General features: G+C 45.1%; 1 protein-coding gene across 3 annotated transcripts in view; it reads right to left on the reverse strand.

Annotated features, from left to right (window-relative positions):
- LOC137384709 (copine-8) overlaps positions 1–25,358 on the reverse strand; it is a 445,401-nt gene that overhangs the window by 107,174 nt on the left and 312,869 nt on the right. For all 3 annotated transcript variants that reach the window (XR_010977638.1, XM_068059014.1, XM_068059012.1), the window contains one exon: positions 22,959–23,020. Coding sequence is in view for 2 of the 3 variants with exons in the window: in XM_068059014.1 (XP_067915115.1) it covers positions 22,959–23,020 (62 nt within the window). In the remaining variant the exon portion in view is untranslated. The remainder of the gene's footprint in view (positions 1–22,958; positions 23,021–25,358) is intronic.

Below are 25,358 nucleotides of genomic sequence, written 5' to 3' on the forward strand. Positions count from 1 at the left end.
CAATGACACCTTCCATCACTGTACTGATGATCGAGAATCGACTGATGGGCGATAATTGGCTGAGTTGGATTTGTCCTGCTTTTTGTATATAGGACATACTTGGATAACTTTCCATATTGCCTGGTAGATGCCAGTGTTGTAGCTGTACTGGAACAGCAGCTGGAGCACAGGTCTTCAGTAGTATTGCCGGAATGTTGTCAGGGCCCATAGCCTTTGCAGTATCCAGTGGCTTCAGTCATTTCTTGATATCACATGGAGTGAATCAAATGGGCTGAAGACTGGCAACTGTGTTGCTGGGGACTTCAGCAGGAAGCCGAGATGGATCATCCACTCGGCACTTCTGGCTGAAGATTGTTGCAAATGCTTCAGCCTCATCTTTTGCAGTGATGTACTGGGCTCCCCCATCATTGAGGATTGGGATATTTATGGATCGACCTTCTCCAGTTAGTTCTTTAATTGTCCACCACCATTCACAACTGGACGTGATAGGACTGCAGAGCTTAGCTCTGATCCGTTGGTTGTGGGATCACCTAACCCTATCGCATGCTGCTTATGCTGTTTGGCACGCAAGTAGTCCTGGGTTTAGCTTCACCAGGTTGACACCTCACTTTGAGGTATGCCTGGTGCTGCTCCTGGCATGCCCTCTGTCGTGAAGACCCCACCTGCCATAAAGGAGGCATATTAATTTCATCATATCAAGCATTAATTTTAAATAGTTGCTGGACTAAAAAGATGACTTATTTAAAGAGATCACAGCAGTGGCTGGAAACATTTGCATTCTAAGAGACAGTTGCCTGTAGAGAGAATGGAACTACTCCCTGATCTAATTAAGCCAAATGGATTTTGATCACCAGACATTGAATGTGTAACAAACCAGAATTCCATTCCGCCCCCCACCCCACACTGAGAGTGTCTGCTAAGATGATGAATTCACAAAAACGCAGGAGAGTTGGTTAAAAAAAAACTGTTCACATAACTAACCTGCTGGTGCAGGTTTGATTTTGAATTGTGTTCATAGAACAGTTTGAGTCAAGCTGCAATTTGAAGACAAGAGAGAAGGAAGGTCTCTCCCTGGCTCCCTCTCTCTCAGGAATTTCCAGATCCACTGAAGTCACTTACACCTCAAAAGAGAAGACTCCTACATCAAAACAAGTTTGAAAGTGTGCACTGGGCCCCAACGAAATGGCAAGATTTAACTGCAATCAAAGACTCTACATCGAATTCAAAAGACAGTAAATGAACTCCAGCTATTGCTTCAAACCTTTCCCCTTCACTCTTGCTCCTTTTCTGTTTCTATCTGCGTGTGTGTTCATCGCATATACATGCTAGCGTGGTTGCGTCACATATTCATAGTAGTTTTAACTGAATTAGACTTTTAAGGTTAATAAACTTACAACTTCTTTGTTTAAATCTAAGAAAACCTGTCTGGTTGACTTCTTTGCCACTACAATTGGAGAGCATGAACAAGGATTCACTGAGAGGAAGCTAAAACATGTGTTTTTAAATATTAAACCCTGCTATGTTCAAACCAGGAAAAGGCTGATAGAGAATCCCTCGACCTCTTTCTCACCTGGTTGTAACACCCTCCCGCACTCTTTATTGAACCAGGGTGGATCCCCTGGCTTGATAGTAATGGTACAGTGGGGAATATGCCGGGCCATGAGGTTACAGATTGTGGTTGAGTACAATTCTGCTGCTGCTGATGGCCCACAGCGCCTCATGGATGCCCAGTTGCGTTGCTAGATATGTTTGAAATCTATCCAATTTAGCACGGTGATAGTGCCACACAACACGATGGAGGGTATGCTCAATGTGAAGATGGGACGTCGTCTCCACAAAGACGGTGGTCACTTCTACCAATACTGTCATGGACAGATGCAGCTGCGACAAGCAGATTGGTGAGGACGAGGTCAAGTATGTTTTTCCCTCTTATTGGTTCCCTCACCACCTGCCGCAGACCCAGTCTAGCAGCTATGTCCTTTCGGACTCAGTCAGTAATGGTGCTACCGAGCCACTCTTGGTGATGGACTTGAAGTCCCCCACCCAGAGTACATTCTGCGCCCTTGCCACCCTCAGTGCTTCCTCCAAGTGGTGTTCAACATGGAGAAGTACTGATTCGTTAGCTGAGGGGGTGCTGGTCGGTGGTAATCAGCAGGAGGTTTCCTTGCCCATGTTTGACCTGCTGCCATGAGACTTCATGGGGTCTGGAGTCGATGTTGAGGACTCCCAGGGCAATTCCCTCCTGACTGTATACCACTGTGCCGCCATCTCTGCTGGGTCTGTCCTGCCGGTGGAACAGGACATACCCGGGAATGGTGATGGTGGTGTTTGGGACATTGTCTGTAAGGTATGATTATGTCAGGCTGTTGCTTGACTAGTCTGTGGGACAGCTCTCCCACCTTTGGCACAAGCCCCCAGATGTTAGTAAGAAGGACTTTGCAGGGTTGACAGTGCTGGGTTGGCCGTTGTCGTTTTCAGTGCCGAGGTCCATCTGGTTTCATTCCTTATTGGCTTTGTAACCATTTGATACAACTGAATGGCTTGCTAGGCCGCTTCAGAGGGCATTTCAGAGTCAAACACATTGCTGTGGGTCTGGAGTCACATGTAGGCCAGACCAGGTAAGGACAGCAGATTTCCTTCCCTAAAGGACATTACTGAACCGGATGGGTTTTTATGACAATCGACAATGGTTTCATTACCATCTTTAGACTAGCTTTTAATTGCCAATTTATTAATTGAATTCAAATTCCACCTTCTGCCGTGGTGGGATTCAAACCCATATCCCCAAAGCAACACCTTGGGTCTCTGGGTTACTAGTCCAGTGGCAATATCACATACCAAAATATACAGAACTTAAAGTACGATGAGAGGCACTCGGTGCTATCAGTAGGATATCTATTCACGTGCCATTACAAAAATAAGGAATGAGTCTGCTAGCCCACTCTGATGGGTTGTCCAACAACTAAAAATATAATCTTGCTGCAAACGTAATCCACTGCCCAGCATTACTCTCTTCATGGCATCTGCTGTTTGACCAATAGTTGAATTGTGATTTCAATTAGGTGCAAGAATCAGGTGGGCAGGGGCAAAGCAGGCATCAAGCCTCCTTCAATCATTTCCAAAACACTCTAGATTCAGGAAATATGTCTTTGGATTGGAAAATTGCAAGTGTCATTCCATCAATTAAGAAGGGAAGGAAAGAGAAATCAGGTAACTGTGGATGTGTCAGTTGAACATCGATTGTGGGGAAATTACTGGAATCTATCATCATAGGCAGAGCAACTGAGCACTTGGAAAAGTACCAGGTGACCAGCATGGATTTGTGAAAGGTTGGTCATATCTGACTAATTTAATAGAATTTTGTTGAAGAGATCACTAGCACACTGGACAGGGAAGTGTCTGTAGATGTTGTCTATATGTACTTCTAAAAGGCAGTTGACAAGGTTCCACACAAGAGATTATTAGCAACAATAGGAATTGGACATAGCTTTGAGACATGGGTAAGTAATTGGTTTGGAGGCAAGGTACAGAGAATAAGGATAAAGGGTTCATTCTCTGATTGGCAGAATGTGACAACTGGTGTTCCCTCAGGATCTGTACGAGGAACTCAGCTTTTCACCAGATACATTAATAATGGATTACAGAATAGAGAGCTGTATATACAAGTTTGCAGAAGACACTAAGTTAGCAGTAAATTGTGTAGTAGCATGAAGTTACCCAGGGAGACAGACAGACTGAGAATGTGAATAAAACTGAGGCTGATGGAGTTTTATACAGAGAAGTGTGAGTTCACCCATTTTGCATCCGAGAAAGACAAACCAGGACAAATAGATAAGAGATTCAGTCGCATCATGAATGTCCTAAAGCTGGTTCTTCCACAGATCTGTGGGACTGTAGTGAATTAGCTGCAAAATTGCAGCACATATTTATTTCAATATTTTTTGTCAGCATTCTTGGGCTTTAAGGAGACTATAGTAGAAATAGTTAAGCTTTTCCTTTCATGCACACAGGGCAGAGCTTTTACACATTTTGGGAATTCAGAGGAGTGCACGATTCAGTGGTCCATTATTTCATGTAGGTGGAGTGGGCGGAAAAATGGGTCTGTGAATCAGGTACGCCGCTGCATTCTTCAAATGCATTCACGCTGTGTGAAGATGTGTCCTGGGTGCAGTCAAGAAGAAGCTTTACATGAGCATTCTAGCACACAAAATCCAGCTGGCCAGAAAATCACATGATGAAGGAACTGACTGCAAAACATGCCTAAGGCCACCATGTCTGATTTTCCAGTGCTGTTGCACTTGTTCTGCTCTCACATCTGGCACAAATAAATGCAAAGTCTACTCCACTGAGCCAAAATGCTGGAAATGCTCAACAGATCCATCAACAGCTCAGAATCTTTTCATGACGTTTAACAATTCACTCATGAAAGTTAAAAGGGAACTCACATAATCTGATAAGGAGGATCAAAGCACTGTCTATTAAAAAATCTTTAAAGCTCACAAAAGAGCTCAAACAGCAAAGCAAAAGTAATTATAGGGCTGATTTTATCAAACCAAAGATTGGTGTTTGCAGGGAACACTGACTGGAAAATCAAAGGTGGCAGCCATTAAGTTTCAGCTCAATGGGTGTGAAATATCTCCTTAAGCACTTCCTGCAACAGCCTCACCTCACCAGCAGTGTTCTAACAGGGAATCATCCCTTATATTTAAAATTATCATTACGTATTTCTCCTAGACATGACTGATAGAAGCAGTACACTTGCAAGATCTGGCAAACCAAAGTAATTGCGGCCAACTTTGAATTCCTGTGGTAAACAGGTGTGCGGCCAGTGACTCCCCACACACCCCTGCCACCACTGATCACAGCAGCAAGATGTCTAAGCCAGCTTTGTGGTCAGACTCCATCAGCAAGCAACCAGTGAGCTACAAGCACCGATGAGGTGCTCTGAGGCAGCTCATTGGTCTGGAAGAGCAGAAATGTGGTCAGTTTCTATGCTGGACTCCCAACACAACTTTGGCAGCACAATGCAACTGCTGCATGGCCATTCCAAAAAATGACCAAAAGTTTTCATTTGTTTTTGTGTGGCAAAGCACATGTGCCCCTCCCACAAAAATACTCTGTTATATTCCAGAAAGCTGGGCCATGAAGGATAGAACTTGAGCCAATCTTTGCACATTTTTATAAGCATTTACTTACAGAGACACACATTACAAACATGCACCAGCTAACCCAACTCCCACAGCCTCAGCCTGTTCCTATTTATAGGAGCACAAGTGAATCCCCAGTTAATGTCCACCATATGCATACAATTAAATACAATTAACATACTCCAATCTGCTGCCATTCTAGGTGTGTCTCCCACCACCCCCACTCTAGAAGACCGCCTACACCCCAGGTCTATACTGTCGGGACAGTAGGCATATGAAATCAGGCCTGATTAATTCATTGTGTGAATTTCTTTGAGACACTTTGCTGTGATTAAAGTGCTCTGTATTAATGAATGTATATCACACAGACAACATTGAGTTAACTTGAGAAAATTACTGATCTAGTAATTCTTCTCTCAGTATCCTCTATATAGCAGACACAAATTAGAGATTCATCATTAGCATGATGTTAATAATAGCTTCCTATGTACACTGATCGATGTACAACAACATTCCCCAATGCAGTTTCATTCCAAGGGTTGAAAGGCATCAGTAAGCTTCAATATTTTTTCAATAACTTGTTTCATTTTCTTCGGGCAGAAGTATAACCTTTCTTCCCCCCGACTTTCGATTACTTTATCCAGTCTTTTGCCAGGTGATTGTGTGGAAGTGTATTTTCCATTATTTACTGACAGCGAGTGTACTTCTGTGGAATGGGACTGATTCTGCAAGTTACAGATCTTGTCCTCTGATAGAATATGCAGCTGCCATACAATCTGCCATCAATGAACTGGCCAAAAACCAGTGAAATTTGCATGCTGAACGTCAGTCCCTCTGGCTTGGGAATCCAGTCTCTGCCCACTGTGCCAATAATGAAAGCAATTACAAAGAATTCATTTACCAAAGACATATGGGAGGAGAACTTGGATAAGACCTGAAAACGAGCATAGAGATCATAGAGTGCAATTAACCCACTCCCATTCATTGTGCTACAGGCAGCACTGTAAGATGGTGCTGCTTGCTCTCTGCACAGTTTATTGGCTGCAGCATCAGCCCGATAAAGTAAGTAGCTACAGCTACTTACAGGCATCCTGCAGGTCTTAAAGGGGAGGTGTACTGAGGCTGCAAGAAGTTGTGGGAGCTTTGTTAAAAGTCAATGGACTGTGATTCTTTGAACAATGGTTGAACTTGCGAGAGTGAGCACCAAGGTTTTCAGGCAATGCACTGAAGATCTTGCGGGAAGAGGTGGAAAGAAAGATAGATGTCCTGCAGCTGCAGGGGTTCAGGAGGCCCTCTGGACGTAAGCTCAGGAGGCAGTGGGAACAAGTAGCAGTGGAGGTCAATGTTGCTCAAAGAACATGAATGCCGTGCAAGAAGTTTAAAGTGCTGACACGAGTCGTCAAAGTGAGTGAGTTCATTTTGAAATGATATATCCTACCAATCACTAGGCTCATCCACTGCTCAATTCACTCAACCCCCATTACCCACCTCACACATCTCAGTCACCATTCTTCAGCATTAGGAAGCTGCAGAGGGTCTAAGGAATGGGCGCTACAGATCCCAATTTCTTCCCCATGAAACCTTTGTGATTTTCTTACAGAAAATTTATAAAAAAGGTATAATAAGTTGTACCAAATTAATAGCACTACTCATTAACAGTAATCATCTGGACTCAGGAACCTGATTATAGAGTCATTTACAGCATAGAAGGAAGCCATTGGGCCCATCAAGTCCATGCCTGCTCTTCACAAAGCAATTCAATCGGTCCCCTGCTCAATCCCCGTAGCCCTGCAAGTCTATTTCTTTGAAGTGCCCATCCAATTTCCTTTTAAAATCATTGATTGTCCCCACTCTATGCTCGTTTTCAGGTCTTATTCCATCACTCTCATGGGCAGCGAGTTCCAGGTCAATACCATTTGTTGCATAAGAAAGTTCTTCCTCCCATACCCCTGCATCTCTTGTCCAATATCTTCGATCTGTGTCCCTTAGTCCTTGTACCATCAGTTAATGTGAAAACTTTTCCTTGTCTAACTTATCTAAGCCTGTCATAATCTTGAGCACCTCTATCAATCTCCCCTCAATCTCTTTTGCTGCAGGGAGAACAGCCCCAGCTTTTCCAACCTAACCTTGACAGAGATTTTACGGCACCCTCCCCCCACCCCCCCCCCCCCACCCCACAAAGTGGGATCAGAGGCAGGGGACACAAAGTATTACGATAGGTTGGGTGGGGGGTGGGGTAGGGCAGCAGGTCCAAAGGTCCGTCGCCTCCCTGTCGCCCAGCGATCTTCCCGGGGGAGAGATAGGCCGACAACGGCCTTCCCACCCAGAGGCCAATTGAGGCCTTTATGTGGTCTATTAACGGCCAATTAAGTGCCTCTTCCTTCAACCACTGGGATCTTGCCAGCAGGGGAGGGGCCTCCGCCAAGCGGGGAGGACGCCTTGTAAAATGAGGCGCGGTCTCTGCAGGCTTGGGGGGGTCCCTCCTCCGTGGGCAATTTGTAGCCCATGGAGGATCCCACCAGGAACAACTTTACACCCCTGGATTGAATGATCACCACTCCCCCCCTCCCCCCCCACCCAATCCCCATTGCTGGGGCCTTCCAGACTGGCCCCGGCAACCTCGCCTCACCTACTTCTGTTCCCAGATTTCACCGCTGGGCCTGGGTCTGAGTGGTGCTGCCAATACTGCTAGGCTGCCAGCACATCAGAGGTGGGATTCCCATCCCTTTAAAGGGGGCACAAAAAGGCAGAGACGAGGTTCCTCCTGGATTTTTGGCCCAGCACCGACAGCCCCGCCTCCAGCACAAAATCCAGCCCCTTGTAACTAAAATCCCCTATCCCTGGATCCATTCTGGTAAATCTCTTCTGCTCCTTTTCAAGGACCCTCACATCTTTCCTAAAGTGTGGTGACCAGAACTGGACACAATAATCTAGTTGGGGGCCTAAACACAGCTTTCTAAAGGTTCAGCACAACATCCCTGCTTTTGTACTCAATGTCTCTATTTATGAAATCCAAGATCACATATGCTTTGCTAACTACTCTCCCAATATGTCCTGTCACCGTCAAAGATCGAGACACATGCACCTCTAGGTCCCTCTCTAGAACTGTACCATTAAGCATATCACCCAACCCTTCTGTCAAAATGCATCACCTCACACTTCTTTCTATTAAATCCCATCTGCCACTTGTCCGTCCATTCTGCTAGCCGATCTATGACCCATTGCAAGCAGTTCGTATCATCCTCACTATTTGCCACTCTTCCACGTTTGGTATCATGGGTAAATTTTGCAATTCTACTCTGTATTCCAAGATTCAACTCATTTAAATATAGCAAAAAAAGCAGTGGTCCCAGCACTGAACCTTGGGGAACACCACTGTCTACCATCCTCCAGTCTGAAAAGCAACCATTTACCACAACTCGCTGTTTTCTATCTTTAAACCAATTTTTTTTATCCAGTTGGACACTGATTCTCTTATTACATGAACCTCAATTTTGTTAACAAGCCTTTAATGTGGTACTTTATTAAAATCCATATAGACAACATCCACCGCATTCCCTTCATCAATCTTCTCCGTTACTTCATCAAAAAATTCAATTAGATTAGTCAAGCATGATCTTCCTTTTACAAATCTGTGCTGGCTATCCTTAATAAACTCAAACCTCTCCAAGTGTTGTTGATGTTTTCCCTGATTATTGTTTCTAAAATCTTACACACTACTGATGTTAAACTAACTGGCCTGTAGTTGCTACGACATCACAAAAAAATAAGTAATTTTAATCAGTATCTAGTCCACCTGTGAGTAACCTAATTTTATAAATAACTCATGAAGGTGCTCAGGTAATATGAGGTGAATACAGGGAAAGCAAATAGGATTTTATGTTGTATTGAGACCACTGAGGATAAAATGCAAGGTACTATACTTAAGCTGTATAACGTTCTGGTATGCCCGTACCTGGACCACTGGAGGTGATTTTCATCTCGCTACTGCCTAAATTTCAAGCAGCAGTGAGATGGATCAGAAACTAAAATACGGCAAAACTGCCAAATTCCTGCTCAGAGCCACGTCCGACATTTAAGCCAGGCTAAGGGTGGGCATCAATCTAAAGCCCTCACCAGAAACAGGCCAGAGCTGCATTACCATATTAAGAGGGGGTATTTTAGGGCTTTGTGCTATTTGTGGCCTAGGGCAAGCTAGGCTGAACCCCCAGCACCTGTGTGAAATTTGGCAGCAGACAAGACCTCAGATGAATCTATAAGCAGAAGGGCAATTAAAAGCCCCATGCACTTTCAAAGTAAGTACGTTAAACATTTTAAAAGCCTTCTTTTTATTTTGTTCCCTGACGGCAGTTGGGCTTTCATAAAGGACGTTGTATTATTTATTTATTTTGCACTGATAGCAGATAGTTTCTCACTGGGATTCCTTTGAGGTGATACACTCAGAGGCAAAGGACAACAGCAGAAGGATGCCAGGCCAGTCAGGCTGCCTGAGGGATGATCTGAAACCCTCTTGCTCACACCAGAACTCTCATCTCAACATCCGTAAAGTGAACAAATCTAACTTTGGCTGGCGGTGTTAGTGGATGTTACTTTACCCAACAACAGCCTTACTATCAGACCTCCTGGCTGTATCACAATGAGATGTGAATGCTGGAAGGTTGTTCAGAGGCCTCCCAATCATTTCATGTAATGCTTCACATGGTACTCCATAAACATAGGCATACCGAGGTGATGGGAAGCCAGTGGTGCCTGTTTGGCTGCTCCTGTCAAGATGACACCAATCATTTATGCAGGCCCTGGCAAACCCACCTGGGAATGACTGAAGTAACCTGCTTTCTCAAAATTTGAAACAGCAGAGAAGAAGATGCCAAGCTGTGGCATCTGCTGGAAGGATACCAGTGACTAACACTTAGCACACAACTTTAACATGTGCGGATACGGTAATGGACAACGTGAAACTTGACTGCACCCTGCACCTTTTTGCAGACACGCTGTAGTGCTGACCTATAGATTGATGGTGTTGAGTGCCACAGAGCTAAACTCTGCTTGTAGGGATCTGATGTAGCATCAAGTAGAGTTCAGCTGCCATCAAAGAGGAGAGTATGGCCATTTGTCTACAAATTCATACTAGCACCTACGATCTATTTCCCTTCATTCTGGCCTGCAGTTTCTTACTCCCATGCCCCTTTACCCTTGGCAAAGCTTGCTGTTGGGTTGTGGTGCCTTTTAATGCTCTCCAGAAGCTTTCCAGATCTTTGTCTCCTTCCTTGTGACACTTCTCTTTAATTATTCCTTTCCCTTTGGATTTGACTGGTATACAATTTTCATCTCCTGCCGGTGGCGTAATTCCTGAAACCAGCTGGAATTGTGAATCATTATGCATGTAAGATTAGACATGAAAACTGTGTGTTATTAGCAGCTGAGATACTGGCAAACCTTAAAGCAATTCAAACCAGAGTAGAACTGCTTTACACCTAAAAAGGCAAACTGCCCCCACAAAGCTGTATTTTCATTTGTGGGCCCCAATTCCACCGACAGGAGAAAATGAGGGCTGAGAACCCGCACATGCTGGCGTTGCAACCCAGAGGGCGATTTTTGAGGAAGCGGCCAATTATGTGGCTGCCTGCGGGAGCCCAGTCCAATTAAGGACGGAGGGCAGGCTCCCGAGTCCGGAGGGCTAACAGTGAAAGATTGGCAGCCCCACTGTCAGAGGTGGGAACTGCTAAAGTTTGAAGGGAGGCGCGAGGGTAACCTCCATTCCTGGTCGCTGGCCATGGATCAGGTGAATAAGGATGCCAGGAGTTTCAAGGCCTTCAGAGATTGGGGAAAAGCTCCCACAGTAGGGGCACAACCGCTTAAGGGGATTAACTGGTGGCGCACTGCGGCCGGGCAGGTATCCATTCCCAATTTGAATGCAATTCCTCAATAATCCCAGGAAGGTGGGAGTGTGGCATGGAGCTGGCCTGCCAGGATTTCTCTTCCACTTTCGGTCCTCCCAGCCTCCAGCCCCACCGCCACGGGCTATTGAAAATTCAGCCCACTGCGTCTGTTTTTGTCACCATACATGCTTAAGACCATTGAGGATCTTCAGAGGGAGTAGACTAGGGTGACCAATATGATACTGAATCTTAACAATGGCCGGAGTTTTATGCCCCACAACCCACCCCCCCACCCCCACCAAAGAGCATGCTGATGGGAATGGGGGGGCATAAAATGGAGTGGGAGGCTCGGGGGCCCTTCCCAATCCGCTCCCCCATTTTACATGGGGCGGCGGTGACGGTTAACAGCCTGCACCCCACCCCCCCCCACCCAGGCCAATTAAGGCCCTTAACTGGCCAATTGACAGCCACTTAAGGGCCTCCAGCCACAGTCACGGGATTTTACCATGGGGAGGCGTGCGCTCCAGGCTTGAGAAAAGCCACCTGACAAAAGTAAGCGGTCTTCTGATGACCTGGGGGGGGTGGGCCCTCCTGACTGGGCACCCAACCCGCCCCCTGCCCCCCCCCAATAGACTCCCCTTGCGTCACCAGGGCCTGACCGATCACCCCCAGCAAGACCCCAAATACCGACTTCTTTTGCAGGCCGTCCTTCCTCTTCATCTTGAAGCTGGGTGTAGTCCCAGCAGTGGCCACTGCTCCTGGTGGTGCTGTTGGCACTAAGACCTGCCGACCCACTTATTGGCTGGCAGCTCCATTAGGCGGGACTTCCTGCCTCACTGAGGTGGAAGTCCCGCCTAAGACCAATTAAGGGCCTGGGGACCATAAAATCCGGTCTGGATTCCCAGGCCCGGAGGAGGAGGGACTGCCACCGACTTTTCGGTCGGTGGACACCTCCCATCCGACAAGCAAAAAATTCCGTTCAATGTCAGTTATGAGCATAGATTCCAAGAGTTAGGGCTATTTACTTTGAAGAAACACAGGCTTAAACGGATATAATTTAAGTTTTTAAATGAAAAAGATACTTGTTTCAATCAAGTTAGAGACCACGCCTATAAATTCTATATGCAGAGCATCAGGTTAGATGGCAGAAACTATTTCCAGAGAAATTACAGAATTTGAAACAAATTGCCAAGATGTGGTAAGGTGTCACAACAGTTCTTTAAAAGGGAGCTTGAGATAATTTGCATGTTGGTGGTGATTGTGATGAATTGTGAGCAACTGCAATCTCCTGGAGATTACTTGATTGACTTTGGGATTCAGACAGTTTTCTTCTCTCAGAAGATAGCATTGTGAGCAAGCAGATGGACAATGTATGAGATTGCACTGTTAAAGGATGGACTTGATGGTCTTTTCTCACCCTTTTTGTATGTTTGTATAGTTTTAGTATCTGATTTACGGACATAATCAATACCTGCTTCAGCTTATTTCATGTTATATCTGGAACTGTATGGTCTGGTCATTGCTACTCAATAGGACCCAATACAGTGCCAATATCTGTGCACAAATTCTGGTAAAGTGAACAAAATAACTCAGAAGAAGCCAATTAATACTTGCAGTGACTTTTTGCCTAAATTAATGAAGAGTGGAGAATCTACTCAATTAAATACAATTTGCCATTATTAAGTCAGTGTATCTCCTTCCTCTTTTTCACTGAATTTGGTATCATTCATTAACTTAGATAGTCTAATGTCAATATCCTATGGAAGAGATTAACATGGACAGCAAAGACTCAGCACACGTCCCCAGGGCAGAACTGTGCAAGTCACTAATCAACCCTTTTTAAAAAAATTTCAGTTTATTAACTAATGAGAATTTCACGGTGGAAAATAAGTGTGTGCGATTAGAACTATTGCCAAATAGAGTTTGTTGCTTATTGTTGTTAACGTAGTTTGAGCGTTGTTAACAGATGTCTGAGTCTTTGTATGGCTAAATAGTAACTTGTTTATATTATATACATAACTATTTACACTCTCATTAAGCCTGTCCAGCTAGCATCTCTATGATGCTTCGAGCTTCTTCCAAGCCTAATACCCGTGTGACTATTACATCATCATCACTGCAGCAGGAGGAGTTACTCTCACGGTCTCAAACATTAACCCTTTAAGACCCGTATACTACAGAGTTGGCTTCTGCTTCCAATTATCAGGTCGGGTCGGGCTGGACATGGACAGTATTCTGGGAAATAATCTTCAATTGAACATTCAGGTCAAGGCAGGAAAAGGGCAGTCTGGACTCTGCAGTGAGCAAGTGAGCATCTCTATGATGGCATCGCGCTCATGCTGTAGCTTCCATGCATCCAAAAGTGATTCCACACTACATTGCACTATGAATGCTCGTGTGTGGAAGTTGGAGGAGGGAGGGGCACACTGTTGGTTCCTGGTGACGAGATCAAGCTCAGATTCCCACCTTCATCTGTACAACTCTGCAGAAATAGCCTGCTGCCGGAACAGATGAACAGGATCACAACATTTGGACAAGGTACAGCACAATAACCTGCTTGATATCATTAACTTTATTACGGTAGGCGGGTCGGGTTGGGCGCAGAAAAAAATTAAAGGACTCGGGCCCGGGTCGGGTTCGGGTTGGATGTGGTCGGGTCGGGCCTGGGTCGGGTTTCAATTTTATATCCGAGCAGGCCTTTAGATTGCACTGCTGCTTCACTTCGTGAGTTTTCTGCTGCTTTGCCTTTGTGCTGCTGTGCTGCTGACTGCAGACCCTGTGCTGCTGTCCAGCTGACCAAGGCCTCATCAGGCCAGGAGCTGACCGGGAGTCAAGAGGGAACACGTCAGGTGCAAGACACTGGGTGGCCCCATGGTTCAGCAAGACCTCCCTGTAGATTCTCCTCCAGGCTGGAAGGGAAAGGCAGGAGTTCTTCTTCCCCAGGGACAGCAGGAAGAGACCCTCCCACCTGATTAAGCAGGCCTGGATGGAGATCGCAGAGATCGTCAGCAGTTATGGTGTCACCCTCCAAAACTGGGTCCAGTGCCGCAAGAGAGTCACTGACCTCTTTCGGTCCGTCATGCTGAGTCCTCCATACTCCTCTCATCTTTGGGGCTTGCATGTGGTCCAGGAGGAAGTGTGACATGATCAGGGAGTGGTTGCAAAGTGGGTAGCAAGGGGCTGAAACAACAACTCATATCAAATACACGGTTGCATCTCCAAGACAGCCGGCCTTCTGTCCTAGCTTGGCCTCTGTACATCCCTTGAGAGCAGGCGTGAGAAGGTGCATTCTGGAGCCCCCATCAGGGGCCAAAGGGCAGCCACCAGAACAAGTGATCTGCTGGTCTCCATGGGAAGACTAACAGTGTCTCTCTTTCTGCTCACAGGAAAAAATGGCCCACACCACCAGGGAAAGGGCAAAGAATGGAGGTGGCATCTCTGACGTCCGAGAACTGACCCTGGCAGAGGAGGTGGCCCTGGAACTAGTGGATTCCTGGGACAGCCAATCCATAGCAAATAGAGAGACTGGAGTGTCCGCTCAAGAGAGTGAGGAGGGATTGTGTTCATCTGCCAATCACTGCCCTTCTAGAGAACCACATCATGCATGGTTGGCATGGGCCGATCCACACAGCAGAACCCCTAAATGTTTGTGTTTTCTCTTTCAGCTTGTGGCACCTTGGAAGGAAGATTGTTGGAGCCATTGGAATCCCATCACCCTCTGAGGATGAAGAGGAAGAATCCTCAGAGGGTGCACAGTCATACCATTCCCCTGAACCCTCCACCAGCGCAGATACTTTCGCCTTGGTGGGTATGCGCTCAGGCTTAAATGCAGGGTCACAAGCTGGTGAGAGCACTACACCCGTCTCCGAGCAGCTGACAGAGGCCGTTACTGGTGAGGCCACTGATAATCTGAAGACTGTGGGAGGTCTGGCCCATGCTATGCCCAGCCTGATGATGAGCCATGGTGTCAGCAATGCAGACATGCTGGAGTACCGGACAGAGGTAAGGGAACATGTGATGGAGCTGCCAGAGGCAATGCACAGTCATGCGCAGATGATGGCGGAGCCCATCCATGACATGGGTGCTGTCATGTCTCAGGCATGTGAGCGCATGGCTTCCTGCATTGAGAAGTCGGTGACCCTCATGGAGAGCCAGATCCCAGAGATGAGCGCAGACCTGCACACGGTTGTCTTGGCCATGAGTTCAATGCAGCCAATGGCAAGGCAAGAGGGGGACAAGGCACCTGGAGTCTTCTCCAGGTCTTTGTTCTTCTATAGTCAGCAGGGAGGTCCAAGTGACCCTTGAAAGGGAGGAAGAGGGGCTGACCACCTCTGGGTGCTCCCCTCAGCCCCCCGCCAGTGAGCCCAGCTCCAGTAGCTGCAACAACTGAGGAAGCTCCTGCACCTATGCAGGAAACCCTCAGTTAGCGGGGCCCTCCAGGCCTCAGGCAGCCAGAGGACACCTGCTAAAGTCATCCCAGGATACGGGGCAGCGTGTTAAGCAGTCTGGCTTCACCTCAGGTGTCGTCGCAGGGGGAGCACTTCGTAGAAGCTCATGGAAGCTCCTGAAGAAGAGCACCGAGATGCTCTTGGGGTTTCATGGGTCTGCAACTTGGCTTTGTTATTGGGTATTGTGAACATTTAAATAAATGGAGGTCACTTTCATTATTGAGAATCTCTCATGCTTTTCCTGCTGCCCTGTCAGATGCCAACTTCACCCTTGCTCCCTCAATGAGCTGCCAGTGCAGGGGCAGGCTGCATATGGTCACCTTCTCATCTATGTGCATATGGCCACAAGGAGCAGGAGTGAGATAAAAGGTGACACATGGAATACAGTGAGGTATTTATTGAGTTCACTTGTTATGGGGATCATGGTGGCAGAAACTAGGTGTGCATGAGATTGTCCTGAGCCTCCCTTGTGCATCTCTCAATGGCCCTCACCTCCTATACAAGGGCTGCCTGCTCAGCATCCTCTTCCACATCCTCCTCGTCAGATGAGGAGTGGCATTCAATCATGTCCTCTTGATGCAAGGCCTCCCCCCTCTGCAGTGCTACATAGTACAGAGCACAGCAGACCACCGTGAAACATGAGACCCTCACTGGGACATACTGCAGGCCTTCACCTGATCAATCCAGGCACCAGAAGCAGCCCAATGGCCTGCTCGATGGGCGCTCGGGTGGAGCCGTGGCAAGTGTTGTACCTCTCCTCTGCTGCAGTCATTAGTAGCCATGTCTTCAATGGGTAGCCCTTGTCCTTGAGAATCCAGCCTGAAGGCGAGCAGGGGGCACAGAAGTTGTGGCACCTGGGACTGCCTAAATATGTCAGTGCATGGCTGCTTCCCAGGAAATGGGCACACACCTGCAGGAAACACTTCTGGTGGTCACAGACCAGTTGTCTACTGATGGAATGGAAGCCCTTCTTGTTGATGAAGGCCACTGGCTACTCCATGGGAGTCTTGATGGTCACATGCGTGCAATCTATCACACCTTGCGCCTGGGGGAATCCAGTAATGGCCCCAATTGCCTGATTGTCAGGATTGGTCTGGTACCACACATAGTCACTGGCCTTCTTGAACAGGGCATTGATCACCTCCTTGATTCAATGGTGGGCTGCTGCCTAGGATGCTCCACACATGTCCCTACTGGATTCCTGGAAAGTGCCAGGGTAATCTTCAGGCCCATGGGCAGTGTATGTCCACCAAAGCCCAAGGGTCACAGCACATCCTGCAGCATGGTGAGTGACAGCCGCCCTGGAGAGCCACAGTCTACACCGACACTCCCGGTTGGACCATTGGAGGTAGCTGAGGCGAGTCTGGTACATTCTCTGCTGCAGATAAGCCCTATGTGGGGCAGCCGACTGCTGTGGCTCACCTAGTTGATCTTCACCAGCTTGCCCAGCCACTGCCTGCCCCTGCCTCCCTCTTGAGTCTCTGCTGCACAGTGCGGGATCTACAAAGACTGGGCATAACAGACCCACGCCAGCTGGTTGCTCCCCCGCCTGTGTGCTTTCTCTGGAGAGAGGATTTTGCCTTTGGAACCTTCCCCTTGCCTCTCCCCTTTAATGTCTCTCAGTGCCCACCCTTGCAGAGACCAACATCTGAGAGAAAGCCCACTCTTGCCATAAGAGCTGCAACCCTTCTGAGCTCACTCTTGCCTCGACGACTGAATCCGCACCGCCCTGTTCCCCTTCCTGCATTCATCCAACACTCCCCATGGCTGCCATCCTGAGGCCTCGCTTTGGTGCCACCACCTTTAAATGACTGGGGATCTGAAGCCATGTGATCCCTGTGCACCATTCACTAAATTGGAAACGCCCCATAAATCCAAGTAAGGCTGATGCAAATACATGCTATACAGCTGTTCAGCAATTGTAATTGCAGAACCGCCATGTCATAGCAGCAATGCTGCCTTGGACCTTTCCCGCAACTGACAAAATCCGAAACCAATGTCACAATGTCAGGTTTCTGGGTGAGCACGTCCCTTCCCAATTTTACGCACCCCTCCCCACCCCTCCATTCCTGCTCCTGCCAGCGAAGTAAAATTCAGCTCAAAATGTATCTAACAAACACCTTCCATTGACATTCCTGATGAAGTGGAAAATGTCCCTCACTTTCCACATCTTGGAAGCTGTCTATCCCAAAAAACTGATATTGATGAAGAGGTACACCACTGAATCCAATGTGTGAGCTCAGCCTATGCTAAATTATGTGCTCAGGTTTTCAAGAATGGTGATATCAGACCCAACACTAAACTCAAACCCATCAGTTCTCTTCACACTTCTCTATGGCGTTGAAGTTTGGACAACTTACAGACGCCATATTAAGACCCTAGAACAACATCATCAATGCTGACTTAGAAGGATCTTGCAAATCAAGTAGGAGGACAAAAGAACAAACATGAGAGTCCTCCAAGACACAGATATGCCGTACAGAGGCCATGATAATCTCACATCAGCTGAGATGGATGAGACATGTCATCAGAATGCCCAACTCAAGACTGCCCAAACAGGTGCTTTACTCAGAGCTACACCAGGGAGCCCATTCACACAGGCGCCAAAGGAAACGTTTCAAAGACAATCTCCATGAAGGCCTGCTCTACTAACATTATCACATGGGAAGCCGATGCCCAATTGCGACCAAAATGGCAATCTACCATCAAAAATGTTGTCAAGACCTACCAATCAGTAAGAGCAGTCACAGAAAAAGAACAGCGACAGACACGGAAAGACAGGGCAGCTGCACAAGCCAACAATCCCCCACCACTGCTACCGGCCGACAACCGATGTCCTCACTGTTGGAGAGCCTGCAAGGCTAAGATTGGGCTCATAAGTCATTTGTGCACCCACAGCCCAACACTGACATCTCCCTTTCACCCAGCCATCTGCAAGAAAGAATCATCCTCAACATGAGGGATTGCCGATGATGATGATCCTTTCTGCAAGCTGTTAAACAAACCCGATTCACATCCAATGTATATTGCAGCTTCCAACATCTTAACTTCTACTTCTGCCCTTATTTTTAGTACACCTATAGGTGTTTCAGCCAATCAGTCATTAATGAATCTTTCACTTTCTATATTAAGTATTTATTTAATATTTTAACATCCATCTATAAAAATAGCACCTTATGGACAGTTTCCTCCTGTTGTGGTTCACAGATTAAAAAGTGTTAACAGCAGAAAACCAGTCAGCCATAACTCACGTGAAAAGAAAAGCTTTCACATTTCTCAAGCACCTAAACTGGAAAAACTGATGAACATATCTTTCATCTAATTATGGGGTTAAACAAACAGATTTTGTAAACTCAAGATCTGGCTGGTGTCCCAGTGTCAGCTCTCCCAACCCTACCTAACCTTGATGTCAGAAATGCAATGTGGCAATTAGCAGTGCAGCCAGCAGCAAGTCACAGATGAAAAATGAGGCGTTGCAAGTTATAACCAAAGATTTTAAATAGTACACCACCAGTGAAAACAATATCAAATGTTATGAAAAATATATAAAGAAAGCCTATCAACAATGAATGCTGGGGGAGATGGTGGTGTAACGGTAATGCCACTAAACTAGTAATCCAGAGGCCCAGACTAATGCCCCAGGGACACGGCAGCTAGTGGAATTTAAATTCAATTAATTAATAAAAATCTAGAATTGAAAGCTAGTCTCAGTAATGGTTCCATGAGACGATCATTGATTGCTGTTAAAAACCCATTTGGTTCACTAATGTCCTTTAGGGAAGGAAATCTGCCGGCCTTACCTGGTCTGGCCTACATGTGATTCTAGACCCACAGCAATGCGGTTGACTCTTAACGGCCATCTGAAATGGCCTAGCAAGCCACTCAGTTGTCAAGGGCAATTAGATATGGGCAACAAATGCTGGCCTTACCAGCGATTATCACATCCCATGAAAGAAAAAATAAAACAACCTCAGCACCTCATACATATTTTGTGTAGATCCTTCTCCAAGTTCCATAAATTGATCGAACCATCTTTGGTTTGCCCTAATCTTTAATTTAGCCTCCCAACCTAACAAATTTGATTGCTTTTTCATCACCCTTACTTTGTAAACAATTCACATAGTTGCCTTTCCTGGTCTGTGGACCAAGGGTACACTCTTACTCGGGTCTTTGAGAACTAAATTCTGGTTAAATGAATCAATGGATTCAAAAATGATATGTCCCCTTTTTATGCTAATTACCAGGTCTTTAAGATGCTGTTATTATTTAATTTAATACAGTCAGATGGCCTCTGCCTGGAACAAGACAATTTACAAGATGAACGCTTTGTTTATCTTCTCATTTTAATCACTAATGACAATTTAACAGTAGAAACTGGAATGCATGCTGTGTATTATTCAAGCTCAAAATTTGTATTTCAACAAGTAAATGAAGAAACAGCTGAAGTTAAATCATATTATTCCATTGTTATTCATCCATACATGATGGCGGACAAGCACAAACCACTGTACAGCAAACACATACCAAATAAAGGAGATAACCTATCCGTTGTTCCTAAATCTATTGAATATGCAAATAAAAAATGATTTCCATTTAGCACAATACTTTTCCCAGGTTTCTGCGACATAAATTAAACAAATCAATCCATATAATTGCTTGTGACGGAGCAGCAGATAAAATCTCTCCTCATAATTGTTTTAAATGGTCTTCACTGTCACCACCAAAATTTCACTTGAAGGTTAACATCTATTAAGGCATAATATTGCACTTTGCTTGACTGGTTTTCAATGTACTTTTAATTTGAACTGGGATTGCAAGGTATAGTTCACTGGCACGAAACATAAATCTCAGCAGAAAACAATTTTATGCAACAGCATTTTTTGCAAACAGTTAACATGTTTTTAACTTCGAAGTTGATAGGCAATATATATTTGAGTAACCATCCCTTCACATCCTTCATTCCAAGAACTGCATATTTCTTTACAATTCTTTTTCCACACAATACCCAAATTTAGCAAAGACAGCAAATTTGGGACTGCAGGCACACCTGTGTGAACAGTGTGAGGAGCTGGTCTCACCTTATTTTGCAAGATTTGCATACCACCCCCCTTTTCATTTTAATTACCCCATACACATGAAGAATTAGCACAGTGTTCCCAGAAAGCAGATTAACACAACGGAGCACAGGGGTGGGAGGACATGTGGCTAAGTTCCTTAAGGGACACTGCACTTTTGTTGTGGCAAAATTGGTTTATCACTGAACAATTAGTGTTCGCCATTCTCAGAATTTTGGTATCTGTGCAGTGGGACAATATTCACAGACAAGAATGCTGCGAATGCTTGCCCATTTACTTAAGATAACTTGAAAGTTCTGCGGCAGGAAGGTTAATGGGAAGGTGCAAGCTTACCAGATGGAAGTCATGCAGATAGAGAATGCAATCTCCTTGTTGTACAGCTGTCTGAGCAAATTAAGAAATAGGCTTGTGGTTGATGGAAGAGTGTCAAGTTAAGTGTTCCCACGTTTTCACAATTAATAATTGGGCACAAACTGAGATCGGTGCATGGCAACAGCTAAAATTATATTGGCTGCACTTTCTGGAGGGATTCATGCATAGCATAGAAACCACCTTCCCCCTTTTCTGTAAGCACTGTTTATTGCCAAAATTCGGTGGGAGTTAGGGGTAGAGCTCACCAGAACAATGTGAAATTCAATGCAGGAGCAATTGTGATATTGCTTTAACTGCTTGAATATGAGTTAACATACTACTGAATATGTAAATAGTTCAGTATACATCACCACAGGAAGTGATGCAAGCTAGCATGTGACACAGTATGGAGCAGTGTTAGTCAGCAGGTAGCACATGTAGTAAACAGCTCTCCTGTAATTCTGTTATTCTGGAATAAAGAACCCTTCATTTAGCTTACCAATCATTGTCACAGTTGCTAAAATACGCTTCCAAAGTCACATCTCCTTTCTAATAGGTACTTTACAACCTTCCGGCCTTAGCATTGAGATTGACAACTTTAGATCTTAACCACTGCTCCTATTTGGGCATTCTATAACCATTTACTTCTCCTCTGGATCTATCTTTCATTTCCATATTTGTCCCATTGCCATCTCCTTTTGCCTTGCACCGTATTCCTTATCATAAAATCACTCCTGTCCTCCACCCTATTCCAGACTTTTTCCTTTTGTTCCTTCCTGGCATCCTTTACACTGCTTAAAAGCTGTTACATCTCTAACATCGTCCAGTTCTGATGAAAGGTCATCGACGTGAACCATTAACTCTGTTCACTCTCCACAGATGCTGCCCGACCTGCTAAGTGTTTCCAGAATTTTCTGTTTTCATTTCAAATTTACAGCAGCCATCGTATTTCTAAACATTCTTTAAATTAGCAGTTCCCGCACAGAACTGCATTTCCAAAATTTATCTGCGTAGGGCAGCGCGCATGAATTCTTGATGTACCCTTCTATTGTGCAAAGTTCTGCACTGGAAACACCAATTTACAAAACCTGCACCATAGTTTCACATGAGTAAATCATTTGGAAGGTTCACCCACCTCTCCCCGCCCCGCTTCCAAATGAAGATATGAAATTAATTTCTCACTTAAGGAATTGGGAATCTATGGATATATTTAAAGAAACAAGTTTATTTCATAGTTTTTATTTTACTCTATTATTAGGTCTAATAATCAGTTTGTTTGGTCCACTGGATGAAAGAAAATCAGGCCGTTTGCAATTAATATGGTCCACATATTCGTTTCCTGAAGAACTTAGTTCCTTGCAAAGCATTGATGATAACGTATATCATTGTGATTGGGAAGCTAAAGAAAGCCATAATGGCCAATGCTTCAATATACACTCGCGGTGTTGAACCTGAAAACGTATTAGTGTTTCCATGAACAAAGATGACACCAATGTGCAGAATGGAAAATATTCTCTGGTATTTTTGTCCAGATCATTTACTTCAATCATTCCAGACTCTATAAGTTCAATCAAGTGCAAATAACAAATAATAATTAAACAGATATAAATTCTAAATTTAACTTCTGTGATGTTGATCATGGGTAATCCATGCTCCTGTGCCTGCTGACATATATCAGTAACAACATGCTTTAAATTGCTAGCCCAGGCAATGGAGCAGAACTCAAACTTCATGTCCCAGAAAGAGTGGATAGATTGTTTATAATGGATAAATTTAAGGCTAGGTTTATCAATGTTTTCATTACTAAATTGGGGATAAGTAGAGCAGATAGGAAAATAACAAACCTGATTTGTTTGGCTTATTTTTGATAGTTTGATTTTGCATTCTTGATCAATAGCAGCAGAAATCAGATATTGGGGTAAATCATAATGGTTATCTGAAAGGATTTTCCTGGTTTAAGTCAATCATTAAATGGTAATATATACAGATTTAAAGTGTTGCATTAACATTTAAGATGTGCGCAAGAGCAAGATTATTTGGAACAACTTAAATACTCACCCTCCTCTGATGTAATCAAGGAAAGTGCTCTCAGTTTCAACTGCAAAAGAAAGCAACGTAACCTAGAAAAAAACAAGAAAAGCAACTGCTTTGTCTCATGAGAAAGCATTACAATGTAAGTCGAAAACGAACGCTAAGCCCTCTACAACACCCTTGTGGCGAACTCACGGAGTACAATGAAGCAAAAGTGACAGTTTAAGCAGGATTTTTTAAATTAACGTGGGAATACATATTATATTATGAAGTGGTGCTCTAGAATGGTTACTGTTCGTTTTAAGAACCTTTTTTTTTGTCTTTCTATTTCAGTTAAAGTAGCTGCTCCAGTTTTTTCTTACTTTAATATCAGTTAGTACATTTAGTTGCCTACAAAACTCGAATTCTTATGAGGGAAAATTCTTAACGTAGTGCTACAGTATGTTATATTCTATCTTTGAACTAATTGGGGGTGATATTATCTTGGGCAGTAACACAAATGGGCGATGGCGAATTGCAGCCCACCTTACAACATGCCTGACTTCACTGAAGTCAATGGGAAAGAAGAGAAAGAGAAAGAGCTTGCATTTATACAGTGTCTTTCATGACTTCAGGATGTCTCAAAATGTTTGGGTGGCACAGTGGCGCAGTGGTTAGCACCGCAGCCTCACAGCTCCAGCGACCCGGGTTCAGTTCTGGGTACTGCCTGTGTGGAGTTTGCAAGTTCTCCCTGTGACCTCATGGGTTTTCGTCGGGTGCACTGGTTTCCTCCCACAGCCAAAGACTTGCAGGTTGATAGGTAAATTCGCCATTATAAATTGCCCCTAGTGTGGTAGGGGAATGTGGGGATGTGGGGATGTGGGGATGTGGTAGGAATATGGGATTAGTGTAGGATTACTATAAATGGGTGGTTGATGGTCGGCACAGACTCGGTGGGCCGAAGGGCCTGTTTCAGTGCTGTATCTCTAAATAAATAAAATGCTGTACAGCCAGTGAAGTACTTCTGAAGTGTAGTCACTTTTTGCAATGTAGGAAATGTAGCAGCCAATTTGCGCACAGCAAAAGGTTCGATGTCTTGTCTGAAAGACAGCACCTCTGACAGTGCAGCATTCCCTCAGCCTGCATTATGTGTTCAAATCTTTGGAACAGGACATGAACCCACAACTTTCTGACTCAGGGGTGGGACTGCGACCACTGAACCAAGGCTGAAAATCAGGCAGGCTGGGCTGTTGATTCATTATCTTCTGCCTCGCACTATCACACAAGACTAATATTACCCTGATTTTTATTTTGCCAGACTTTAATGAAGTTTGAGATTATAATTTTGGCAAAGTTTTCTTAGCTTTACTTCAAATATGATTTGCTAGCAATTTTAAAAAGAAAATGATCAAATAATAAGCTGCCGATACATTGCATTCTATATCCCACAACATCCCTACCTTATATTTTATGTTCTGTCCCCTGCACAGATCTTTTTTTAAAATGCAGATAAAAGTATTTAGAGTACCAAAAAATACTTGATATCTGTATTTCTATAAGCTTATCTTTTCTTGAACTTGTAGATGGTCCATGACAGAGCTCACAGGGACCTGGGCCTGAATTTTCATTCCGGGGTCAGGAACCTGATGCCAGGAACATTTCTGGGTCCTGATCCCTTGCTGACATGCACTATTTTTAAACGCAAAAGGCCTAATTGACTCGGGGGCAGGTTTGGCACCCAATAAGCAGTGCTGAGAGCAGCCTGGAGGCGGGATTCAGTAACAGCCCATGATGGGGGTGCGCCATTTGCTGAAGAGATGGAGCCACAAGGGAGTGAAAGGGCAAGCGCAGTCATTTCATTCCTCTGCACCTTCCACCAGTGCAGTCCTACTCATCTTGGTTGGGCCCCAAAGTAGCGTAGAATGGGGAACACTGGGTGAACCTCACATTACGTGTGTGCAGAAGGAAGAGCGTGAAGCACAGTCAACTGTGGGCAGTCTCCCTCGGAGGACAGAGGACAGACACAGCAATGCTCCACTGGGCGAAGATGCTGGGCTTCAGATGTCACAAATAAGGAGGGTGTTCCTTGAGAATCAGAGGCAGATAAGTTCCTGTTTGTCAGAGTGCCCTGAGGAGCTATGGGCAGACAATGAAGGAATCCATGCAGTGCATGTGCTCTGTCATGACTCGGGTTTTGATTGCATGAGCTCCTCCAATGAAAGCTTGGGCAACCTCTTGAAGAGCCATATGCAGCCCCACTCTGAGTGGGTGCAGGAGCAGCACACTGATATGCACAGAAAGAGTAAAACTCTGTAGAATTGACCACTTAATGTCACAGATGGCGCAGAAATTCTCAGAGTGGATACCAGCTGCGTCCCAATTGGTGGCCTCAACCAGCATCCAAGGGCGCCAGGAGAAGGCTGAGGCAGTTGAAGCAACAGATGAAAG

This window comes from Heterodontus francisci, chromosome 27 (genome assembly GCF_036365525.1).
Source record: "Heterodontus francisci isolate sHetFra1 chromosome 27, sHetFra1.hap1, whole genome shotgun sequence".
Lineage (NCBI taxonomy): Eukaryota > Metazoa > Chordata > Chondrichthyes > Heterodontiformes > Heterodontidae > Heterodontus > Heterodontus francisci.